The sequence below is a fragment of the Homalodisca vitripennis genome, chromosome 3 (assembly GCF_021130785.1).
Source record: "Homalodisca vitripennis isolate AUS2020 chromosome 3, UT_GWSS_2.1, whole genome shotgun sequence".
Taxonomy (NCBI): Eukaryota; Metazoa; Arthropoda; class Insecta; order Hemiptera; family Cicadellidae; genus Homalodisca; species Homalodisca vitripennis.
Window position 1 is genome coordinate 76,005,329 of NC_060209.1, and position 20,983 is coordinate 76,026,311.

General features: G+C 32.3%; 1 protein-coding gene across 6 annotated transcripts in view; it reads right to left on the reverse strand.

The window, feature by feature from the left end:
- Positions 1–1,604: 1,604 nt before the first annotated feature.
- LOC124357071 (G-protein coupled receptor moody) overlaps positions 1,605–20,983 on the reverse strand; it is a 123,911-nt gene continuing 104,532 nt past the window's right edge. For 2 of the 6 annotated variants that reach the window (XM_046808481.1, XM_046808477.1), the window contains 3 exons: positions 19,919–20,083; positions 10,030–10,119; positions 1,605–3,294 (listed from right to left, as the gene is read on the reverse strand). In XM_046808481.1, the coding sequence (XP_046664437.1) occupies positions 3,185–3,294; positions 10,030–10,119; positions 19,919–20,083 (365 nt within the window). In that variant the 3' untranslated portion in view covers positions 1,605–3,184. Of the gene's footprint in view, positions 3,295–8,063; positions 8,110–10,029; positions 10,120–19,918; positions 20,084–20,983 lie in introns of all 6 variants that reach the window. The other 4 variants (XM_046808480.1, XM_046808479.1, XM_046808482.1 and 1 more) reach the window with 4 other exon arrangements.

A 20,983-nucleotide genomic window follows, 5' to 3' on the forward strand; every position in this document is an offset into this window, starting at 1 on the left:
AATCTACGTTTATTTAAAAAAAAAACTAAAGACACACTTTCTTGATAAATGTTTTTACTGTGTAAGAGATTTGTTAAGTTAGATATAGTTTTAGTATTTTGACGTGTAATGTAAAAATGTATTTTGCATTTACGAATAAAGATCTTGAATCTTGAATCTTGAATGTTATTGTGGTGACACGGAACCCAGATACAGGAGCTGATTTCCTGCTTAAGGCTTCAGGAAGGCCAAATATAGTGTCAAAGGATTATTGGAGACCATTTTTCTCACCGGAGAACATTGTACAGGGGTATCAAAAACGGGTGTCACTAACTATTGGGGCTGATGGTACTCATTATTCAAAACAAAAAATGTCCTGTAAGTACAAGTCGAGAGATGTCGTTTAGCAGCTAGCCGGCATTTTGTATTATTTTATAAAATGATTACATTTCTAGAACTAGTAAAGCTACAGATACCACAGTTCGCACATAGGTAGTAATGTACAGGGTACAAGTGCGCATTTCATATCAGCTTATTAAGTGAGCGTTAGCGAAGCCTATCACTCAGGGGGCTTGGTAAATTTTATTATAGGTCTGTTTATCTCTATGTCCTATATCTCGAAAAAGAACTGACCTGTAGGCTTATACTATATTGCAGCTTAATTTTTATATAAGGAACAATGAGTTCGATTAAGGCGCACGTCTCTCCATGGGATTAAACTGAGCAATAGCGAATACTTTAAATTAGTCTTATGAGAAACCATAAAGGCAACGAGAAAGTAGAAGAATAAATAAATCTATAAAGACACTCAGTACACTCATAAGAAACTTTAACGTGTGACATATACATGTAGCCTAAGTAGCCCAATACATACTACATCATTTATGATGAGTTGTTGTATGGACCTATACTATTTAAATACTGATCTAAAAAGCTATTTAAGGACGAAAATTTAATGTCAGAATGTCTAAAAAATTAGATTCATCTGTAGACTTAAAATTTTGTATGAAACTTAGACAGCAGACAAGAATGAGTACTATGATGTTGCATGTCCAACCATGGAATTTGGATGAACGTCGTATTTTCGTAACTTAGTATTTTCCCTTTTGTTTACCGAGAGATACAAACATTTCTTTGACGCGTGATTTTTTTGTCGTTCTCGTTGTCGTTTAATAATGAAATGAGTTGCAGACCTGAAATTTTGCATTGAACTTCACCGAAGCCTATTACCCGACAAGGGGTGTGACGTACTACAACCTTATGGTTTAAATAACTCCTGCATACTCCTCTTCTTTAGAAACGATTAGAGACCCACAAATCCAAGTCGTAAAAAGCTATTTAGTTTCTCTAGTTAGTGAATAATACTGTGATTTTTCAGAATTGATTCTGAGACCCTCTATCTGAAACTATTCAAAAAAGAATTAAACGTTTAAAAACATTATATGGAACAATTTTAGTGCATGTCTTTGAGCAAGCTTGACTACAACGCCCACATAGCTCAAAGCTATCTCACTTATTAGGATAAATAAATTAAAAAATATGGGAGTCATGTTACAATTATTCATTAAAATCTATTTCTCTGTTACAAAATATGAGTAACTAGGGGGAAACATTACACAAATATATTTGTGTTTGTATTGCCACATATTTATTTCTCACATTTTTTGTACATAGTTTTAAAAACTAAACAGAGTATAATAAAGTATGAAAAAGTATATACACATTATTATAATGTAAATAAATAAGTTGATTTTATTTAGCTAATCGCGTTTTAACTGACGAATGTGTAAATAAAATATTTTAAAGTAAAATACGGAAAAATTGAAATCCCATTCAGGAAAATATAAAAAATATAATATAATATTTTTCAAATAAATAACTTACTAATTAAATACCTGAAACGTTCATTATGTAATCTGCTCTTTTCATTACTTTTTATTTTCAATACAAGTTACCTTTTAAAAATTTAGATAATCAAAATATGTAGTGAATATGGAGATTCAATTCGATTTGGCCAAAGATTGGGATAAATACGTAAAATATATTATATATACTTTTGTATCATAAAACTCACGAAAAGTACAAAATAATGAAAACAATAAAGAAAACACACATATTAATATAACCATAATATACCTAAATCTATCTTCGAAACAGTCTAAATCTTTGGTTGGATATTGGTAATGAACTCACCGTGTATTATAGTCAATAACTAGTCGAATAACTAACATATTCAATTAGTTGTTAACTTTATATTCATGTTTTACGAAACGGTTTAAACTATGCACAGTTGTTACTACTGTAGTTTCAACCATTTACTCCATATTATTTGTTACAATGAAACTATAACCATATTGGACAGCAAGGATTACAGTAAACCACGGGTTGTATTATTTTTGTCTTTATTACTTGACAAACGCAAATCCCAAAGTTTGTTGATAGATTTAGAAACATTTTTTAAATGTAAATAAACTTTTATAAATAACGAAATTAATGTTCAACATATTAGAACTATAATGCGTGTTAAAATTATATAAAACTATTTAACCAAATCATACTATTTAGATGGTTACAAAACTATTTTGTCGACTAGGGTAACTCATGTTTCATGATCCATATAATACAAAGTTTCATAACACACAACATATTATTTAAATATCTATAATTAATAACAGTACAAAAATTACACTGTACAAACTTAACCTAAACACAAGCATTACTTTATAAACAAGAGAACATTTACATTCTATATAAATAATGGTAAAGAGCAAATAAATATGAAAATTCTATTTACTAACGTTATATAGATTGCATGAATTAACATTTTATGCGTCTTTTTAACTTTACAACCATGACAAATACACTTGAAGTCATTCACCCAAAGGAATGTGGTCATTGGGAAATCGTTAACATAAGTACGAAAGTATATTTTCTTTCATATTTATCAACATTTTGATTTTATGCAATTTTAAAATACACTTCTTTAACAAAGTTTTAGCTATAAAGCGGCTATATACGGTTTAAATTCAAACATTAGTACCATAGATATCGTATAACAGTATTGCATCATCATTTTCTGTTATTGCTTGTCTGCCATTTAAGGAAAGAAAACAGTGAATAGTGCAACTTATAATTTATCAGTCACAAGGAAGGAAAGAAACTTCAGTATCTACTATTTATAAGCGATATGTCTGAAGATTGTCGGTTATAAGCAGTCGCCGTAGACGTGGTCGGGCAGCTGGGATGCGCGGATGGGGGCGAGGGCGATGGACACATGCGATACCATCGTTCGACTCACTTCATCCTTGGATTTATCTGGTACAAACAACAAATAGTACCATTTAGTTAATAGAACACAAATATGGTTTACATACAAAAATTGCACTAGAGAGCTCTAACCCGAATCCTGATAAATACTACTGTATTTGTGTTTCAACGGTGTAATTAAACAAAACAGTATTATACGTTGTATACGTTTATAACTAGTTACCATGAGCAAGTAATAAAAACATATATCATATCATTTACAGCATTTTCTCCTAATATTCCTTCATTTGAAACATCTCATATATATTTACAAAGGCTATAATGATGATATGAAAAATACACCGAGGAAATTGACGTAGGCTGGAAGATGGCCATGAATGACTGTTCAGATCAGCCAGGCACATGTTCATTGTAATATTAACACTGATGGACTTCATAGGATTGGTTCGTAGATTATCCCTGTCCCACCATGTGATTCCATATACCGAAATTTGTGTGAGCTTCACTGTATTCCAAGGATCTTGAATACTACGTCATCAGATTATCTATAAATGTACATCTTTTCGGACTGTCAAGGGACTTGTCAACGAGAAAGCTCAACAGCAAGGGCAAAGGAATACTTAGCAGAGGGCAATTCAATAATGCCTGTTCTTCTGTCGTTCTAGAGATAGGGCTGGACGTGTCTGACATAGAGTAAGGAGTCCAGCCATTGGAAGAGACACAGTGTGTCAAGGAGATTTGTCAAAGTTGATATGTATGCTCATAAAAGCATATATATAGAGATATCACATTCCTAGTAAGAGAATTCTTAAATTCCCATCAAGTGACGTGAAGAAAATAAAAAGGAAATATGAAGGGTCAACCACGTTCACGTTTACACTTGAAATACGACTACGATCTGTTTTCCTAATAAAAGATACTTGGCTTGTGGGAAAACGAAACTAGATATTTATAGCTTGCATCATCAAACAACAGTTTTACTGTTTATTTTGCCACCAAGCGTTATCACTGAAAATAATCTAAATTAGTTCTAAAACGAGAATAATACTTGAAAATTAAAAGAGAAATAAGATAACGGTGATAAGTTTTTCTTTGTAATTCTTGTAGTATTTCTTTGTTAAATACTGGATGGTCATCGTTGAATACCATTTAATGTTAATGTATGGCATTGCATCGTTTGGACGTTTAGCATAACACCTTTAGATGTTACATAAAGAGTACAAAGTTTGGTGAAACTTTTAGCAGTTCTATTTATTTGTTTGGAATTGTTTATTCCCATACCTTCTTTTTTGGAAATAAGAAAATCAAACAGATTTTTTACGAAACAAGTATTGAATATTATTAATTAAAACGTACAATCTCATGCGCCAAATGCTATCTTTAATCACATAAACACAAAGACTAAGAATACGGTAGAACATGCATGAAGGGCTACAGCATTTATTAATGATAATAGGAGAAGAACGAAAATACAAGCAGACATAACTCAAAACAAAATATATGATACATTAAAACGTTAGTAACAGTCAAAGAATCAGCAGGTCAGTTATAGATAGTCAGTAACCGCTTATCACAATTTTATTCACAAGCAATATACATGAGGTTCAAAATTAAACTAGAAATATATACAAATTTTGGACACCCAAGAAGTATGGAAATCTGTAAGAAAATATTACAAGATAAAATATTTTCAATTATCCTGTTAAGTATGTTTTTACTTTTATTAACAAGGGATTTCAACATACATAACTGAGTATTGATATTAATTTAGTTGATTGAAAAGTTTAATTTCTAGCCGTCTAGAAAATACTATAAACTACTATTTTGTTTGCAATTATAAACATTTTTCTTATACATTTTCAGATAAAAAGTGTTTCACAGTAATATTCTTGATTACTATTTTTAGCAGTAAACGATTAGTTTTATAACAGGTTAAAGTACCTAATTGAACAAATATTTCTAATTTTAAATTAAAAGTTAAAATTAAACATTTTATTTTTTTACCCTAAACGGCTAAAGTTGTTATTTAAATTGAGGTTGGATATTTAATAGGACATATAATTCAGTTAATTACATAAAATATTATTATGTGAAAAAGTTAAACATGTTATATTAGGCCAACATTATCTATTAGTTATATTTTAAATTTAAAAGTAATATTTTAGAAAGTAAATTTTCTTGAAATAATTGTAAAAAATACTGTAACACGACACAAATTAATTGAAGACTACGAACTTTGAATCTGTGGGTTTATGTTTCTTTGTGATATGCCATGCTTAGTTAGTTATTAGTAAAAACATATCCATAGTATACAGTGAATAGATTTCTAATAGCGATGGTATCAACTACCGCTAAAATGTTATGTATTAAAGGATTGACTACAATTTTATTGTAGGTAGATGGGAAATGTTCAGTTTCGGTAAGAGAGCGCTTTCTCTTCAGTGTTTAACTTAAACATGTATGTGTCTTACTTGTTTTTAGAGGTGCTCGCAAAATCCGTTTTGTGTCTTTTCTTTTACAGCATTTAAAGTTTTCAGCATTCAGACTTTGTTTATTTTCAAATTGCTTTGTAATTTACACATGTTTTATATTACTTTGTATGTTGTTAGTTTTTTGTCCTTTACCTCATTCTGTACGCAAATTTTGAATCTTACAATTTGAAAAACAAATGGTTGATCTCTACTGATGCCTAGTTTTTGAAAGTGAAGAAGATAATATTTTATACAAATTGAGTGGATCATTTAAGCAATGAAGAGGCAAAACTAGAGTATATAGTACGGTGCATACAGTGGGAATAATGGAATTGGCCTTCTATTATGTTTAAGGTATATAGGGAGGAAAAATGTTGCATCAACTTTCAAAAATCATTCACCACAACGATAATAGTTCTGCCCATGGACTGATTACTTAACAAATACAAATATTTAGTGTTTAGTATAACATTAGTTGCAGTTGAACACTTGAAAGCTATTTTGTCCCAGAGGCACACATTTCAGTCATATGTGTGGCATTATCTAGTTTTAATACCCCTTTTTGTGCAGCTGTAAGTCACTGCCCTGACCTGACTTACGGCCAGCAGTAAAAGGGCAGTACCACATATAGTGTAAGTATCAATAAACTTGAAAGCATTGTTACTCCTGCTCCTCTTCATATTTTGGTTTACGAGCTGCTAAAAGCTTATAGATTACCTTGTTTGAGTTGTGAAAGCCTTAAGCAGTGTCAAAGTGTTACTATGTCGTAGTTCCTTGTTTTACACACACTGAAAAAGTTTTAGTCTACTACTAAAACCAAAAAATTTTCACTTAGTTTAGTATTAAATAATCTGTCATATTAGTACGCTACTACTTTTGAGTGCTTTACCGATAAAAAAGAATCATATTTTCACTAATGGTATACTTTATTTAGTTCATTTAGATTGATTATGTTTTAAAAGAGTTACAAAAAGTAATTAAGCATAGGTTTACGCTAGTTTACTGCGATTAGTATAATGTTTTTTTATCCGCATAAGAATGTAATAAAAAAAATCAACTGTGGGTTAGTTATTTATTTTTGGCTCCCCCTAGGTTTCATTACTAATTATGGTTATAATCCGTCTCCTGTTGATGTAACGCCGGGGGAAATGTTTGATTTAATTGCAATAATTTTATTGGAATGGTATTTATTTTTAAAACAGGTATTAACAATGAGTGCGATTTTTCAGCTTCTTGTCCTAAGAAAATAAACAATGTGAGGACCCCAGCCTCTACTATACCTCAGCAATCATGGCAATATTGAAGAACTCTACCTAGTGAAATTCTCAAAGAATTGAGTCTAAAATTGATCTAAGGCATTCAATCCTTATGAAAGGTTGAATGGAGAGTCAACCATCAGTCTCAGTCAACACAAGTTTCCGCGTTGCAGAAACGTTTGTCAAAACCATTGTAACAATCCCAACTTTTCGAGATATGTAAAATTGAATTAATGGGTTACACAGACCAATAAAAATCAAGGAAATATACATTTCATACGAAACGATTTCTAAATAAAAACAGATGCGGTAACATAAAACTGTACATCATGTTATATTGTCGATAAACAACAAGAAACAAATAGTTCCAAGTTTAATCTTTCGCATTCTTGAATCAGCAATAAATAACTTGCTAAAAGATAAGATGACGATAAGACCACGAAACCACTGATTAAAAATAAGTGATTGAGCTTGTCAAATGCCTTATGAAAGTTAAGATGAATTTATCAACCAGCTACAGCTCAAATTAAAAACAAACAACGTGCAAAAAAACAGTATGACAAGATTCTTTGCTAAACAAAATTGTATATAATCATCTACAGTGTTTTTTTTTACGAGATTAATATCAGAACTCCGTCAAAATTCAAGTGTCCAATTTCACCTGTCACGTTTAGTAACATTACTTAATTGTGTGACGTCGTTGTTGCAGGCCAATGGCCTTAAAACAATCTCTACCTCTGTTACGGGATAGTTAAACATTGGTATCAAAAGAAAATCTTCTAACCTGTTATAGACATTTCTATAAAACAGAAAGCACTTGATATACATTTAAATTATTATTTTAACCTTGAGTGTAATATTTGGGGTATTTTTAACTAATAGCAGAATTTGTGATGTTTTAGGAGCATCTCAACAAATTTACTTAGAAACCAATAATACCTAAATGTTTTTACAGACGAAAATTTATTTGTTAACAGTATACACATAAATAAGTTACAACACATAGACACTTAGCTAACAGTTGTTAGTATGTTACAGACATTAAGAAGCTGTCGCAAGGTTATTATTTGGCTCGTTCTCAAAGACTCACCAAGATGTGTCCCAATGTGATGTCTTGATTCCCTTACGCTACTGACCTAGGACATCATAATTACTTATCTCCCTGTTAGTCAAGAAACTTCCATTAAAGTTAAAGTAACTAATTCAAGAATATAAGAGTAAGAATAATTTTGTAGTTTCATAAGGCATAATTTCTAGTAAAATATTTACAAACTATTATCCATAACATGTATAGTATTAATAATAATTAACAAAATATATTTATTTAATAACCATCTTATTTTTTATTATATTTTACGTATTTTTCTTTTAAATTGCTTTTATTTTTTACAAACACAGATATTAAATTACAATTTGTCATCATATGCCAATTAAATTAATTAAAAAAGCATATTAATAAAGCAACAGGAAACACTGCATGAAGTAAGAAAGATGAAAGCAATTTGATCAAATATTGTGGGTGAATAACATTTTTGAAGCAAGCAGTAATACTGAATCAACACCAAAGCACCATTCATTTAGAAAATAACTGTACAATAAGGAATGTGCCGAAAACCTGATGTATGTATCACATAAATGCCTTGCTATTGGATTAAAAAAGGTGATAAGCGTCAAAAACAATCAATGACATAGAGTAAAAAAAAGAAACATAGAACCAATACAACACATGACGGAATAAAATTGTTGAATTAATTATACAGTTATTGAAATATTAAAACTGTAAATGTAAAAACCAATAAAATACTTATAGTAGTAGCTTTAATGTTTTTAGCAAAATAATGACTGGAACTGTTAATTTGGGAATACAGAAAAACAAACAACACACTAACCTAATAAATTATATTACTATTGAAATCTATTACACCAAACATACAGAATGAAACAAACACAGACAAAGTAAAAACCATTATATTCTATTAGAAAAACATGTTTTAGTAATAAAAAAAGAATGTCTCATTAAAATTTTGTATTAGAGTACTGAAAACAAAGTAGTTTGATGTACTGTAGAAAATGTAAACTTCATCAAAATGCTGGGATACAAATACATCTTTTAAATGCAGAAAAATAAATTAAAATAAATTAAATAAAAGAATACAAAACATGCAAAACTACAGAAAATAGATAAAAATTTGTTGCCTATTGACAAGTTACCATATTCCATGAGCTACACTTTACTTTTATAAATTAATTTAAATATTTTTTGTAAATGGATAAAAATACACCTAGGGTTCTTAGATTTGTTATGTACTTGATAACTGAATTTTAAATATATGATTTAAAAAGTCTTTTAGTGTAGAGTCGCACATTATTTTTGTTACTGTTCAAACATAAATATTATAAATATATATTTATAAAAAGTCAATTAATATACAGGGTGTTCACAAAAGGGTGTTACAACCTTATACTCAAGTGGGCATATAATACTCATAACTACAAGCATAAAATGACCTATACATATACTTCGAGGAATGCGTCGTAATTCTCGTATTTGTAAAGTTTGGTATCTGTAGCTTTACTAATTGTATGGACCATTGTTTTCTTATAACAAATATTAAATGGCGGCTAGCGGCTAAACGACACATTTCTCGACGTATATCTATAGAACATTCTTTGCTTCAAATTATGAATACTATGTACCCCAAAAGTTTGTGACACACATTTGTGAACACTCTTTATATGTTAAAAATAAAAACTGAAAATTTATTATAGTAGTAACGCAAAAGACGAAGTCTTGTAATTAAATGAATAAAATATATTTGGACTATTTGTAATCACATATTTAACTAGTTTTTTATAGTATTACAGACAAATTTAACGGTAGGAAAAGGCATGGAAAAATAGTAAAAATGTTTCCATTGCAAACTACTCGTTTTTAAGGGAAACAATTCTGAGAGGATTCTGAAATAAATCGTTGCAATGAATGAATAAAGCCAATATTTACAATATATACAAGTGAGAAAACACACACGAAAACAATAATTTTGAATAAGACTCACCGCAATTTCTTTGGTCATTGTTGGTAATTTGTGTATTAGCTATATTCTTACGCGATGTAGTCAAGTCGTTCATTATTAAACCATTAGAACCTGCAATAAAGAACATGTATTACCTGAATAATGTGTGTCAATGTTTTATTAGGGGTTTTACTATGCATAATGATTATACTAAATCTTAATAACAAAATAATCATTTAATAATAACAAAAATAATACAAACTATGCAATGCCTTTGTGAAATAACCCATAAAATGTTATTTCTTTGGAATTATGCAATTTAATTATTATGTTTTGTTAAATATCATGTTAGTTTTTTTATATTGATTAAGGAGATTTCCTCGAGATACAAATTATTAAATATAGTATTAATATACGTAGATTTTGGAAATATAAATTTTCATAATCCTTAAATAAATAACGAAAATATAATTAAAATGTATTCGACAATTTCAAATAGAAGATATTGTAAAGTAGGGTTTTTCATTCCCTCAATCTTTAATGTGGAAACAATGACAACTACGAGTAAAGTATTCTATACCATACAGCTGATTAGATAAAGATCCCCTTCTTTAAACACAACAATAAAAAATTAGATGCATTAAAATAAAACTTGCAAAAACCTTTCATTTTGACAATTGTTTTAAAATAATGGATGTTTAAAGTCATAAGGTTTTTAGATTAATTCTAAAATCAACGTGATTAATGTGAACTCTATAATATATTTATATTGTTCGACTAATTTTCTTGTCGTTATATTAATCCAATGCTTTACTCAAATGGGATAATGGTTGTTTTTTTTTTTTTTTTAACTAAGATACCTGTTTTTGTTGCAAGAATATTAAAACTTAAAACCACCTCCCAATGTCAATAAGATCAAATATTTTGTAAAAAGACCTGAACACAGTTCTGAATTTATTGGTTGAGGAACGAGGAGGTGGTATTTATTTCAGGACTTAAAATTCGAAGAAGGAAAGTACTCAATAATTTCCAACAAATTTTAAGTAAAATAACAAAAAATTAAGTAGCTTCTTGTTTTATTTACATAAGCCTACTAGTTGAAGAGGCTATTTGTTTATTTTATTAAAAAAACACACAAATTTACAACTTTTACTAGAACGTCCTTTCCATTAAGATAAACTCTCTGGAGATAATCGGAATTGGAGTTACTTTATTCTTATTTAATGGATCCTTTAAGTCGGATTTGAGTACTACCATCCAAACATGTGAAGTTTCTGAGATAGTTTAAAAACCAAAAGTACTGTAATGAATCTGCTGCTAAAAACCTTTTAATTCAATTTTCATACCTTTAAAACATATCATTTAAGGAAGATAAAGTAAACATTCAGCAAATGTCTAATATAACAAACGTTGAAATTAGCTTGTATAAAAGAAGAAGGTTTTCTTTACCAATGTTCTGGCTGTTACAAAGGATAAAATGTTTGCGCTTTTCCATGAATTGAAACAAAATGAGAAAAGCGTAGTAGAGATAGAGGAAGGGTGGAACTGACAATAAGTACGCCATCCAAGTCATGTTCCTCATCTCCAACACAGAGTCAAAGCTCCCATCGTCCACTCTTCAATCTCAGTCTATCAAATATCCTTTCTTTGACATTAGGTGACATTACTGTGAGTATATAGAACGTTTAACAGCATGTGAACAGACATAAAATTTACTGCAAAAATAATGTCATTATTAATGTATAAATATTTTCTTACATAGTCGCTGAATCACAAATGGTCGTGAATAGCTTTATGCTAAAATGTTCACAAAAAAGTATAATAAAACAAATTTCAAATCAGGCTTAACAACTTAAAATAATATAGCTGCGAAATGTGATTATGTATTATGGTTAAATAAGACGTCGGAAAAATGTTAAACTTTACCTAAATACCTATACAGTATACTTTACTTCAACATTTTATGGATTCGTCAAATACAGAGACGTCCATAACCACACAGAAAACAGAGGTGTAATATGAACAGTAGAAATAAAATAGATTGCGAGAATTACTTGTAAACTCTGATAGCCGTAATCGTGGGGCAGGCAAAATAAAAATAGAGTATTACGATACACATAGTTCAGTCAGTCATATTTTTATTCATTTATTAAGTATGAGACAAAATGGACATGGCTAATAAAATATTGATGGAAGGATTAAAAGAAAATAAGTTTTGCTGTGAATATATGATGTTCATATATAAGAGAATATAGACTTACATAATAAAACTGAAGGGAGAGTCGATATCAAAGAGGACATTTAGAATTTGCCTGGCATTCATCTAAGATAAAATATATTTGAGTAGTAAAATTTATTAACGGATTGAAATCAAACAAATATTCTGAAGGTTTATCTAAGAGTAAATGTATTTAAATGATACAATTTGTATAGGATAAATAAAAGATAAGTAGTTTTTAATAATACTATTGCGTTTATAAGACATATAAGAGAAAATAGATTAGAATAATACAGTTATTGAAAGAATTAAACGAAACTTTTCAGTGTATTTTCTGGCATTTACAGAAGGGTTTAAGACTGTAGTTGCAGTTTGTTATGGAACTACAAGTATAAAAATATACTTAAGTACCAATGAATTACAATGGTTTAATACAGATCTGTAAGGTAAGGAAATTTTACTGTCGAATATTTAGTTTTTCATAACAAAAGTTATAACACAAGAACGGCTGCTGTTTCAGCACTGAGTGATAAAGGTATAAAAAGGTGGGGAAGGGAAACAGCTCATAAATCACAGACAGAAAAACAACAGACAAACTTTTTAATATTTCAATGAAAAAGTAGGGTTCCTGTATCGCAGCAAACAACCGGAACCGACTAATACGTCACTAGTTAATACACAGACAGAGGCTTGATCATTGATCAGTGACAATGATGGATGATAGATAGCGCAAATCGTGGTAATTGATTGTCTAGTGTGTGCTGATTACATTACGTGCTTAGTACAACACAAACTGTGTCGAACACGTCAGATCATCACACATCAGCTCCAATAAGTCACTAGCTTGTACACAAACAATTACTTGACCAATTATCAGGTACAACGATGGATAGTCGAGAACGTAAAAAGTCTAATCTGTGTTGATTATATTATGTACTGAGTACAACAAAAACTGTATCGGGACTGTTCATCAGTAAATCAACTAAACGCAACAGTTAGTACACAACAAATACCTTTACCAATTATCAGGAACTACAATGGATGGTCGAGAACGTAAAAAGCGGGAATTCATGGTCTATTCTGTGCTGATTACATTATGTGTTGAGTACAACACAAACTGTGTCGAGCGATAAATAAAACCATCCATCACACATCTGCATCCCATACGCACCAGTTAGTAGACAGACAGTAGCTTGAGCAATAATCACGGGCAATGATGGATGACCGAGAGAACAAATCGCGGTAACTGATGGACTAGGCTGCGCTGATTACATTATGTGCTGAGTACAACACAAACTGTGTCGAGCGATAAATAAAACCATCCATCACACATCTGCATCCCATACGCACCAGTTAGTAGACAGACAGTAGCTTGAGCAATAATCACGGGCAATGATGGATGACCGAGAGAACAAATCGCGGTAACTGATGGACTAGGCTGCGCTGATTACATTATGTGCTGAGTACAACACACACTGTGTCGAGCGATAAATAAAACCATCCATCACACATCTGCATCCCATACGCACCAGTTAGTAGACAGACAGTAGCTTGAGCAATAATCACGGGCAATGATGGATGACCGAGAGAACAAATCGCGGTAACTGATGGACTAGGCTGCGCTGATTACATTATGTGCTGAGTACAACACACACTGTGTCGAGCGATAAATAAAACCATCCATCACACATCTGCATCCCATACGCACCAGTTAGTAGACAGACAGTAGCTTGAGCAATAATCACGGGCAATGATGGATGACCGAGAGAACAAATCGCGGTAACTGATGGACTAGGCTGCGCTGATTACATTATGTGCTGAGTACAACACACACTGTGTCGAGCGATAAATAAAACCATCCATCACACATCTGCATCCCATACGCACCAGTTAGTAGACAGACAGTAGCTTGAGCAATAATCAGGGGCAATGATGGATGACCGAGAGTACAAATCGCGGTAACTGATGGACTAGGCTGCGCTGATTACATTATGTGCTGAGTACAACACAAACTGTGGCGAGCGATAAATGAAACCATCCATCACACATCTGCATCCCATACGCACCAGTTAGTAGACAGACAGTAGCTTGAGCAATAATCAGGGGCAATGATGGATGACCGAGAGAACAAATCGCTGTAACTGATGGACTAGGCTGCGCTGATTACATTATGTGTTGAGTACAACACAAACTGTGTCGAGCGATAAATAAAACCATCCATCACACACCTGCATCCAATACGCACCAGCTAGTAGACAGACAGTAGCTTAATTAATAATCAGGGGAATGATGGATGACCGAGAGAAGAAATCGCGGTAACTGATGGACTAGGCTGCGCTGATTACATTATGTGTTGAGTACAACACAAACTGTGTCGAGCGATAAATAAAACCATCCATCACACATCTGCATCCCAATACGCACCAGTTAGTAGACAGACAGTAGCTTGAGCAATAATCAGGGGCAATGATGGATTACCGAGAGAACAAATCGCGGTAACTGATGGACTAGGCTGCGCTGATTACATTATGTGCTGAGTACAACACAAACTGTGTCGAGCGATAAATAAAACCATCCATCACACATCTGCATCCCATACGCACCAGTTAGTAGACAGACAGTAGCTTGAGCAATAATCAGGGGCAATGATGGATGACCGAGAGTACAAATCGCGGTAACTGATGGACTAGGCTGCGCTGATTACATTATGTGCTGAGTACAACACAAACTGTGGCGAGCGATAAATGAAACCATCCATCACACATCTGCATCCCATACGCACCAGTTAGTAGACAGACAGTAGCTTGAGCAATAATCAGGGGCAATGATGGATGACCGAGAGAACAAATCGCGGTAACTGATGGACTAGGCTGCGCTGATTACATTATGTGTTGAGTACAACACACACTGTGTCGAGCGATAAATAAAACCATCCATCACACATCTGCATCCAATACGCACCAGCTAGTAGACAGACAGTAGATAATCAGGGGCAATGATGGATTACCGAGAGTACAAATCGCGGTAACTGATGGACTAGGCTGCGCTGATTACATTATGTGCTGAGTACAACACAAACTGTGGCGAATGATGGATAGACAGACAGTAGCTTGAGAGATGGATGACCGAGAGAACAAATCGCGGTAAACTGATGGACGCTGATTACAACACACACTGTGTCGAACGCACCAATTAGTAGACAGACAGTAGCTTGAGCAATAATCAGGGGCAATGATGGATGTCCGAGAGTACAAATCGCGGTAACTGATGTACTAGGCTGCGCTGATTACATTATAGACAGACAGTAGCTTGAGCAATCAGGGGCAATGATGGATGTCCGAGAGTACAAATCGCGGTAACACTAGGCTGCGCTGATGTGCTGAGTACAACACAACTGTGTCGAGCGATAAATAAAACCATCCATCACACATATGCTTCCCATACGCACCAATTAGTAGACAGACAGTAGCTTGAGCAATAATCAGGGGCAATGATGGATGACCGAGAGAACAAATCGCGGTAACTGATGTACTAGGCTGCGCTGATTACATTATGTGCTGAGTACAACACACACTGTGTCGAGCGATAAATAAAACCATCCATCACACATATGCTTCCCATACGCACCAATTAGTAGACAGACAGTAGCTTGAGCAATAATCAGGGGCAATGATGGATGACCGAGAGTACAAATCGCGGTAACTGATGGACTAGGCTGCGCTGATTACATTATGTGCTGAGTACAACACAAACTGTGTCGAGGGAGTGAGAAGTTCATCACACATTAGCCACTAATAATAATTCGCTCTGAGAGAAGTTGACCTACACTAATGACGGTGCTAACTCCAAGTAGAAGTTTAATTAGTCCAAAGTCATACGGTGAAGAACCGTCTAATATGACTTTACTGGTGATATGCTCGAGAAGTTTGGCATTTCCAACGTTATTATAACCACAGAAGGTATGAATTAACTAATCTGAATGCAATTCGAAGATTATATTTATTTTATAACTTTATTACAGTCTCTTTTGTCTATGAAACTGATGTAGTAGATTTTATAAAAAATAACTGAAACATTACGAATTTATAACATAATTTACATCTTTATTTCTGATCTCACTCATGTTTGAATAAAAATATACAGCTGACCACACAAAATTTAATAAAGCACATTATGTTAATGAATTGATGAAAAATATGATTAAATAACTGAAATATATTTTATTTTATTGGAAAATATATAATGAGAATGGTAGTTTCCAAAGAAATGTTATCGAGCCAAGAAAATGCCAATGTCAACCTTCAATACATAAACATAATAACTAAGCGTTGTACAGCAAACAACGCTGTTTTTGTGTGGAATCAATAGAGTAATTTGAAGGTAGAGTAAGAAAGAGACCGTTAAGTTAAATCAGATTCAGTCAACCATAAAAAGAATGAATGTTTGACAGACAGTGGTGATTTGTAGTATCATTGCCCCATAGTCCGACACAGATTTAACTATTATGAATGTGGTGACGGTTGGATTTAAGTTTATGAAGTTAAAAAACGTGATTAGGAGATACAAATGATTATTTGAAATATTTAACCCTTTTAATAGCATTAAATTTAAACTAAAAACAAATTTTATGCAGATGAAGATAACTTTCTCAGGAGCAATTCCTCAATTAATTCACGAAAAACTAGATTAACGTTAATCCAATGCAAATTGGCTCCCGGCTATACGTATAACAAAGCTATAATATGAAGGAAAGCAGCAAAAACCGAAAATACAACCAAGTCAAATCAGTACTGTATACTCATAACACATAACAAGTGACTTTGTTCTGATGTTTGGATTCAGGTAGCAGGGTTAACTCTATCTTCTGTTTTATGTGTTTCATATCAACGTATTCGTCACGATATTTCTCCTTTTGTTTATATTTTGTTTTCTTGTTTTTCTGAATAAATGACGATGCATTTTAGTAAACAATAGAGTGGATTCATTTCTTTAAACGCTAAATGATAAAATTGCGTAAGGAACAAGTTAAAAATACAACAGCACAGTTTTGGTTAATAGTTGCGTTGCATTTCTAAAGTAATGGGTTGCTAGTTTCTTGAGGAGAATAAAAGACTATTTTTATATATAGATTTTATTTTTCAGTAAAACCATTAATCGGTGAATAATTCAATAAATGAATTGTTACTATTATGGCTGGAATAAATAAAAATTAAATTAAATGAAATCAAGCTGTATTTTAATTATTGAAAATGTCCTTCAATTTCCTGTTACCATGACTCATAATAAATCTTAAAAAATAAATTTCTTAAGGAATTAAATTAATTTTGTGAGTTTTTATAGTTATTATATTTCACAATCTTTATTTAAATATTATAAAATATTGTTATTATTTATTTTATTTACAATATAATTCGATAAACCATCAACAAACAATATGAAATATATCTAGTTGCAATAGCGTGATAAAATAAAAAAGAACCACACTATAAAATCATAATCTTTTGAGTTATGTTGAATCTACAAAATAGTTCGCCTTAGTAACTTGGTACTTATAGTAAAAGGTAGAGGGGTTTAAATAAACGCTTAACATTTAAAGTGCATTTTTATCATTCAACATTTTGTTTGTGTATAAATAACAGATTATGAATATAAATTATAAGTAAGCTACAATAAATAGTGCTGTAGTGGATGCATATGACTGCTCAATCAGGTTCAATTTATTGCCAGACATACCAGACCTTTACCAAGAGTGGCATGCAAAGCTTCTTGCATTTGCATATAACCATGACATGCATTCCTGTTATCTTCAGCTGAAGGTTCATAAAATTGTACAATAGTAAGAGCAATAAAAGTGCATATTGCGTAACAGACAAGTTTACAATACAACAGCAAAGCTTTGGTTTATTATACAATTTATTTCTAAAGTAATGCAGTAATAATTCTGGAGGAGAATAAAAACTATTATAATACATTTATATCGACTTTAATTTTCAGTAAAATCATTAAATGCAGTACAATTCAATAAACCAATTTATTGTTACTACTAAAGATGAAGTAGGAGAAATGAAATGAAATCAAACTTTATATACTCAATGGGAGAGTTGAATAAAAGTGAACTCTTGCCTTCTTCTTATCAATGCTCAATGAATTCGCTTACTGGTCATCTCTACCCTTAGTAAACAACGCAACAGAGGAAAACGGGTTTTGTGTCTTAAAATCATAAACCTTCTATGTTTAAACCATTATTTTGGAAAATGAACAACTCACTCGACTACTTTGCTGGATCTATTGATGAAAGCGTAAACTTCTGTATGCTAATCTTTATAAATCATTACAAACATTTTTTCTCGGAAGTTTGTTTTTTATTAATTTTATTTATTAAAATTAATTAATTTCTTTTTAAATTGAATTAAATAAACAAATTGCTAGAACCCTTTTCGGAATTTAGATACAGGAAACTTCTGTTAATCTGGCACGGTCAGGACTTTAGGCATGACGAGTATGACGGATTATTGGATATGTATCAGAGAGATCATGTAAACATAATAAATAGTCAAACAATCACAGTAAAACGCATTTTTACTATTCAAAGTTCCTTTAGGTAGTCCTCGTTATATTTCCTATGAGTAGGCTACTATTTTTACACGGTATATTTACACAACAATTTTACAATGTTCATATAATACACTATGTCGTGGGCACGTTCATCCCAGTTCATATAAAAGTCCCGGTTTCTCAAGCTTCTTCACTATGTCAAACTTTTAAGTCAAAGTAAGAGTCAAGTGTTTTCATTTTACACATTAACGGTAGGACTCATGTTACTAGTCTATCACACTCCAATCACTCACAAGCTTTATACAGTACTATAACTGCACTGCAAAAGTTTATTAATATGTTATTACTGTACACTACAACTGCAGTAAATGTAGACTGAGAGAATAAACACTAAGTGCGAATGTATGACAATACGAAACATCGGCAACTGGTTACACAGGCTTACAACCGACGGCCATGGTCAGTCACGTGACTCGAGTCTAATCGATATCACACGAAGACGGCCGAGTATGACGCCTAGTCTCTTCTCCACGCCCACATAAACGCTGAGTCCACCGCGTACGAAAAAAACAAAGTTACATATAAATGAATGATGTTTTGAATTGTTTAGGGCAATGTTACTTTTTCCAAAAGGCGTGCCGGAATATCAAGGATGCCAGATTAATGGAATGTTACTGTAGTTCTATTTTATTCCATAACCTTCATGCTAATGAACTGACCTAAACTGTGTATCGAAACGGTCTCTTACATACATATCTATTCACATAAAAATATTAAGTCATACGACAAAACAAATTCGATTTAAGTACAAGCTAAAAGTGTCTAGAAGTCTCCTAATACTTTGAAATAAGTAGTATTTTTCATTTGAACTTCTATTAATCATTTAAAACTAGTTAGAAAAATGTTATATTTAGTCAACTCACTATTATGTGAAAAACTCACTGTTTTGGTAAGAAAATTCACGAGTTCACTTTAAATTCATTTAACCCAAATTTATCTTTATTCAATGCAGAGTTAATCCTTTTAGAATCAACTGTAGTAGTAATGGACTCCTTAGCAGCCTACAGACCAGAAAGGCATCATTGCTTTGACTGAGGAGTATTTACAGTTTATTCTGTGATCAAATGTAACTTAGTGATGTTGACACTTGAGACATACCCCCGAAGCTGGATCCCGGACCAGGAGTTGTAGAGAGCATGCGCGGCCTCTGGCATGTCAGCACAGTCTTGTAGGCCTGCCTGTACTGCTTGTTCATGATCACGTAGATGATGGGATTGATGCAGGCAGACATGGACAGCATGATGGTCGTCCACACGTGCAGAGCTGTAACACAGAATATGAAGACTTAATAGAAAAACTGCTCTTTATAATACAGGAATTTCTCCTACTGTACTGTCAGCGCAGATGTTGTGTACCACCGAGTTTGAGTGACGTTTATGATCAATCCAATAGACCTATCAAAAGTCCAACCCTACCATTGTTGTCCTCATATAAGTTTACGTTACTTTACATAATTTTAAAACTCTTTATCTTAAATATTAATTAATCATATCAGTTGGAGCAGAAACAATACAGATTTGTTACTTATTTGATCTTACATCGTCTTTGAATTGTAATTACTCTAAACCCTGTCATCGCATTGCACTAAAAATACAATACAAGTATAACATAATTGCTTACTTTAGAGTTTAAACATTTCAAAATTAAAGCTCCTTAAGTAAAGAAATTACGCCGTTTCTAATTGAGCTTTTACTTGACTTTGTGAAGTTGAAGAATTATTTTCTTAATCGTTCGATACTTTACAGTTTATCATTGCTACAAGCATTAATGAATCCTATGACTGTAAAATAGTGTATATGAAATGATGCAGCGGCTGGCCACAGCCGGGAAAGTTATCACGTTCCCACGGCTTGCTGAGCTGCGCCTCAACAGGTGAATAAGTTTGAACATTTACCATCTGCTATTCTCATAAGGACTTTGGTCCTTCAATGGTAGCTTTGGTTTGGTCATAAATATAACTTAAACACAAGGGTAAATAATTATAATTTCTGCGTTGACATTACTACTAGCCATGAGGTGAATGAAGAAACTTGTAAAAAATAAAATAGCTTATGAACGAAAAAAGGAAATTCCACCAATGGACGTTGTTCCGATACATATTTATACTTCCTCACTCCTCTCAGAAACTTAGTTCAATATAGAGGACGTCGTCAAGTACTGGAT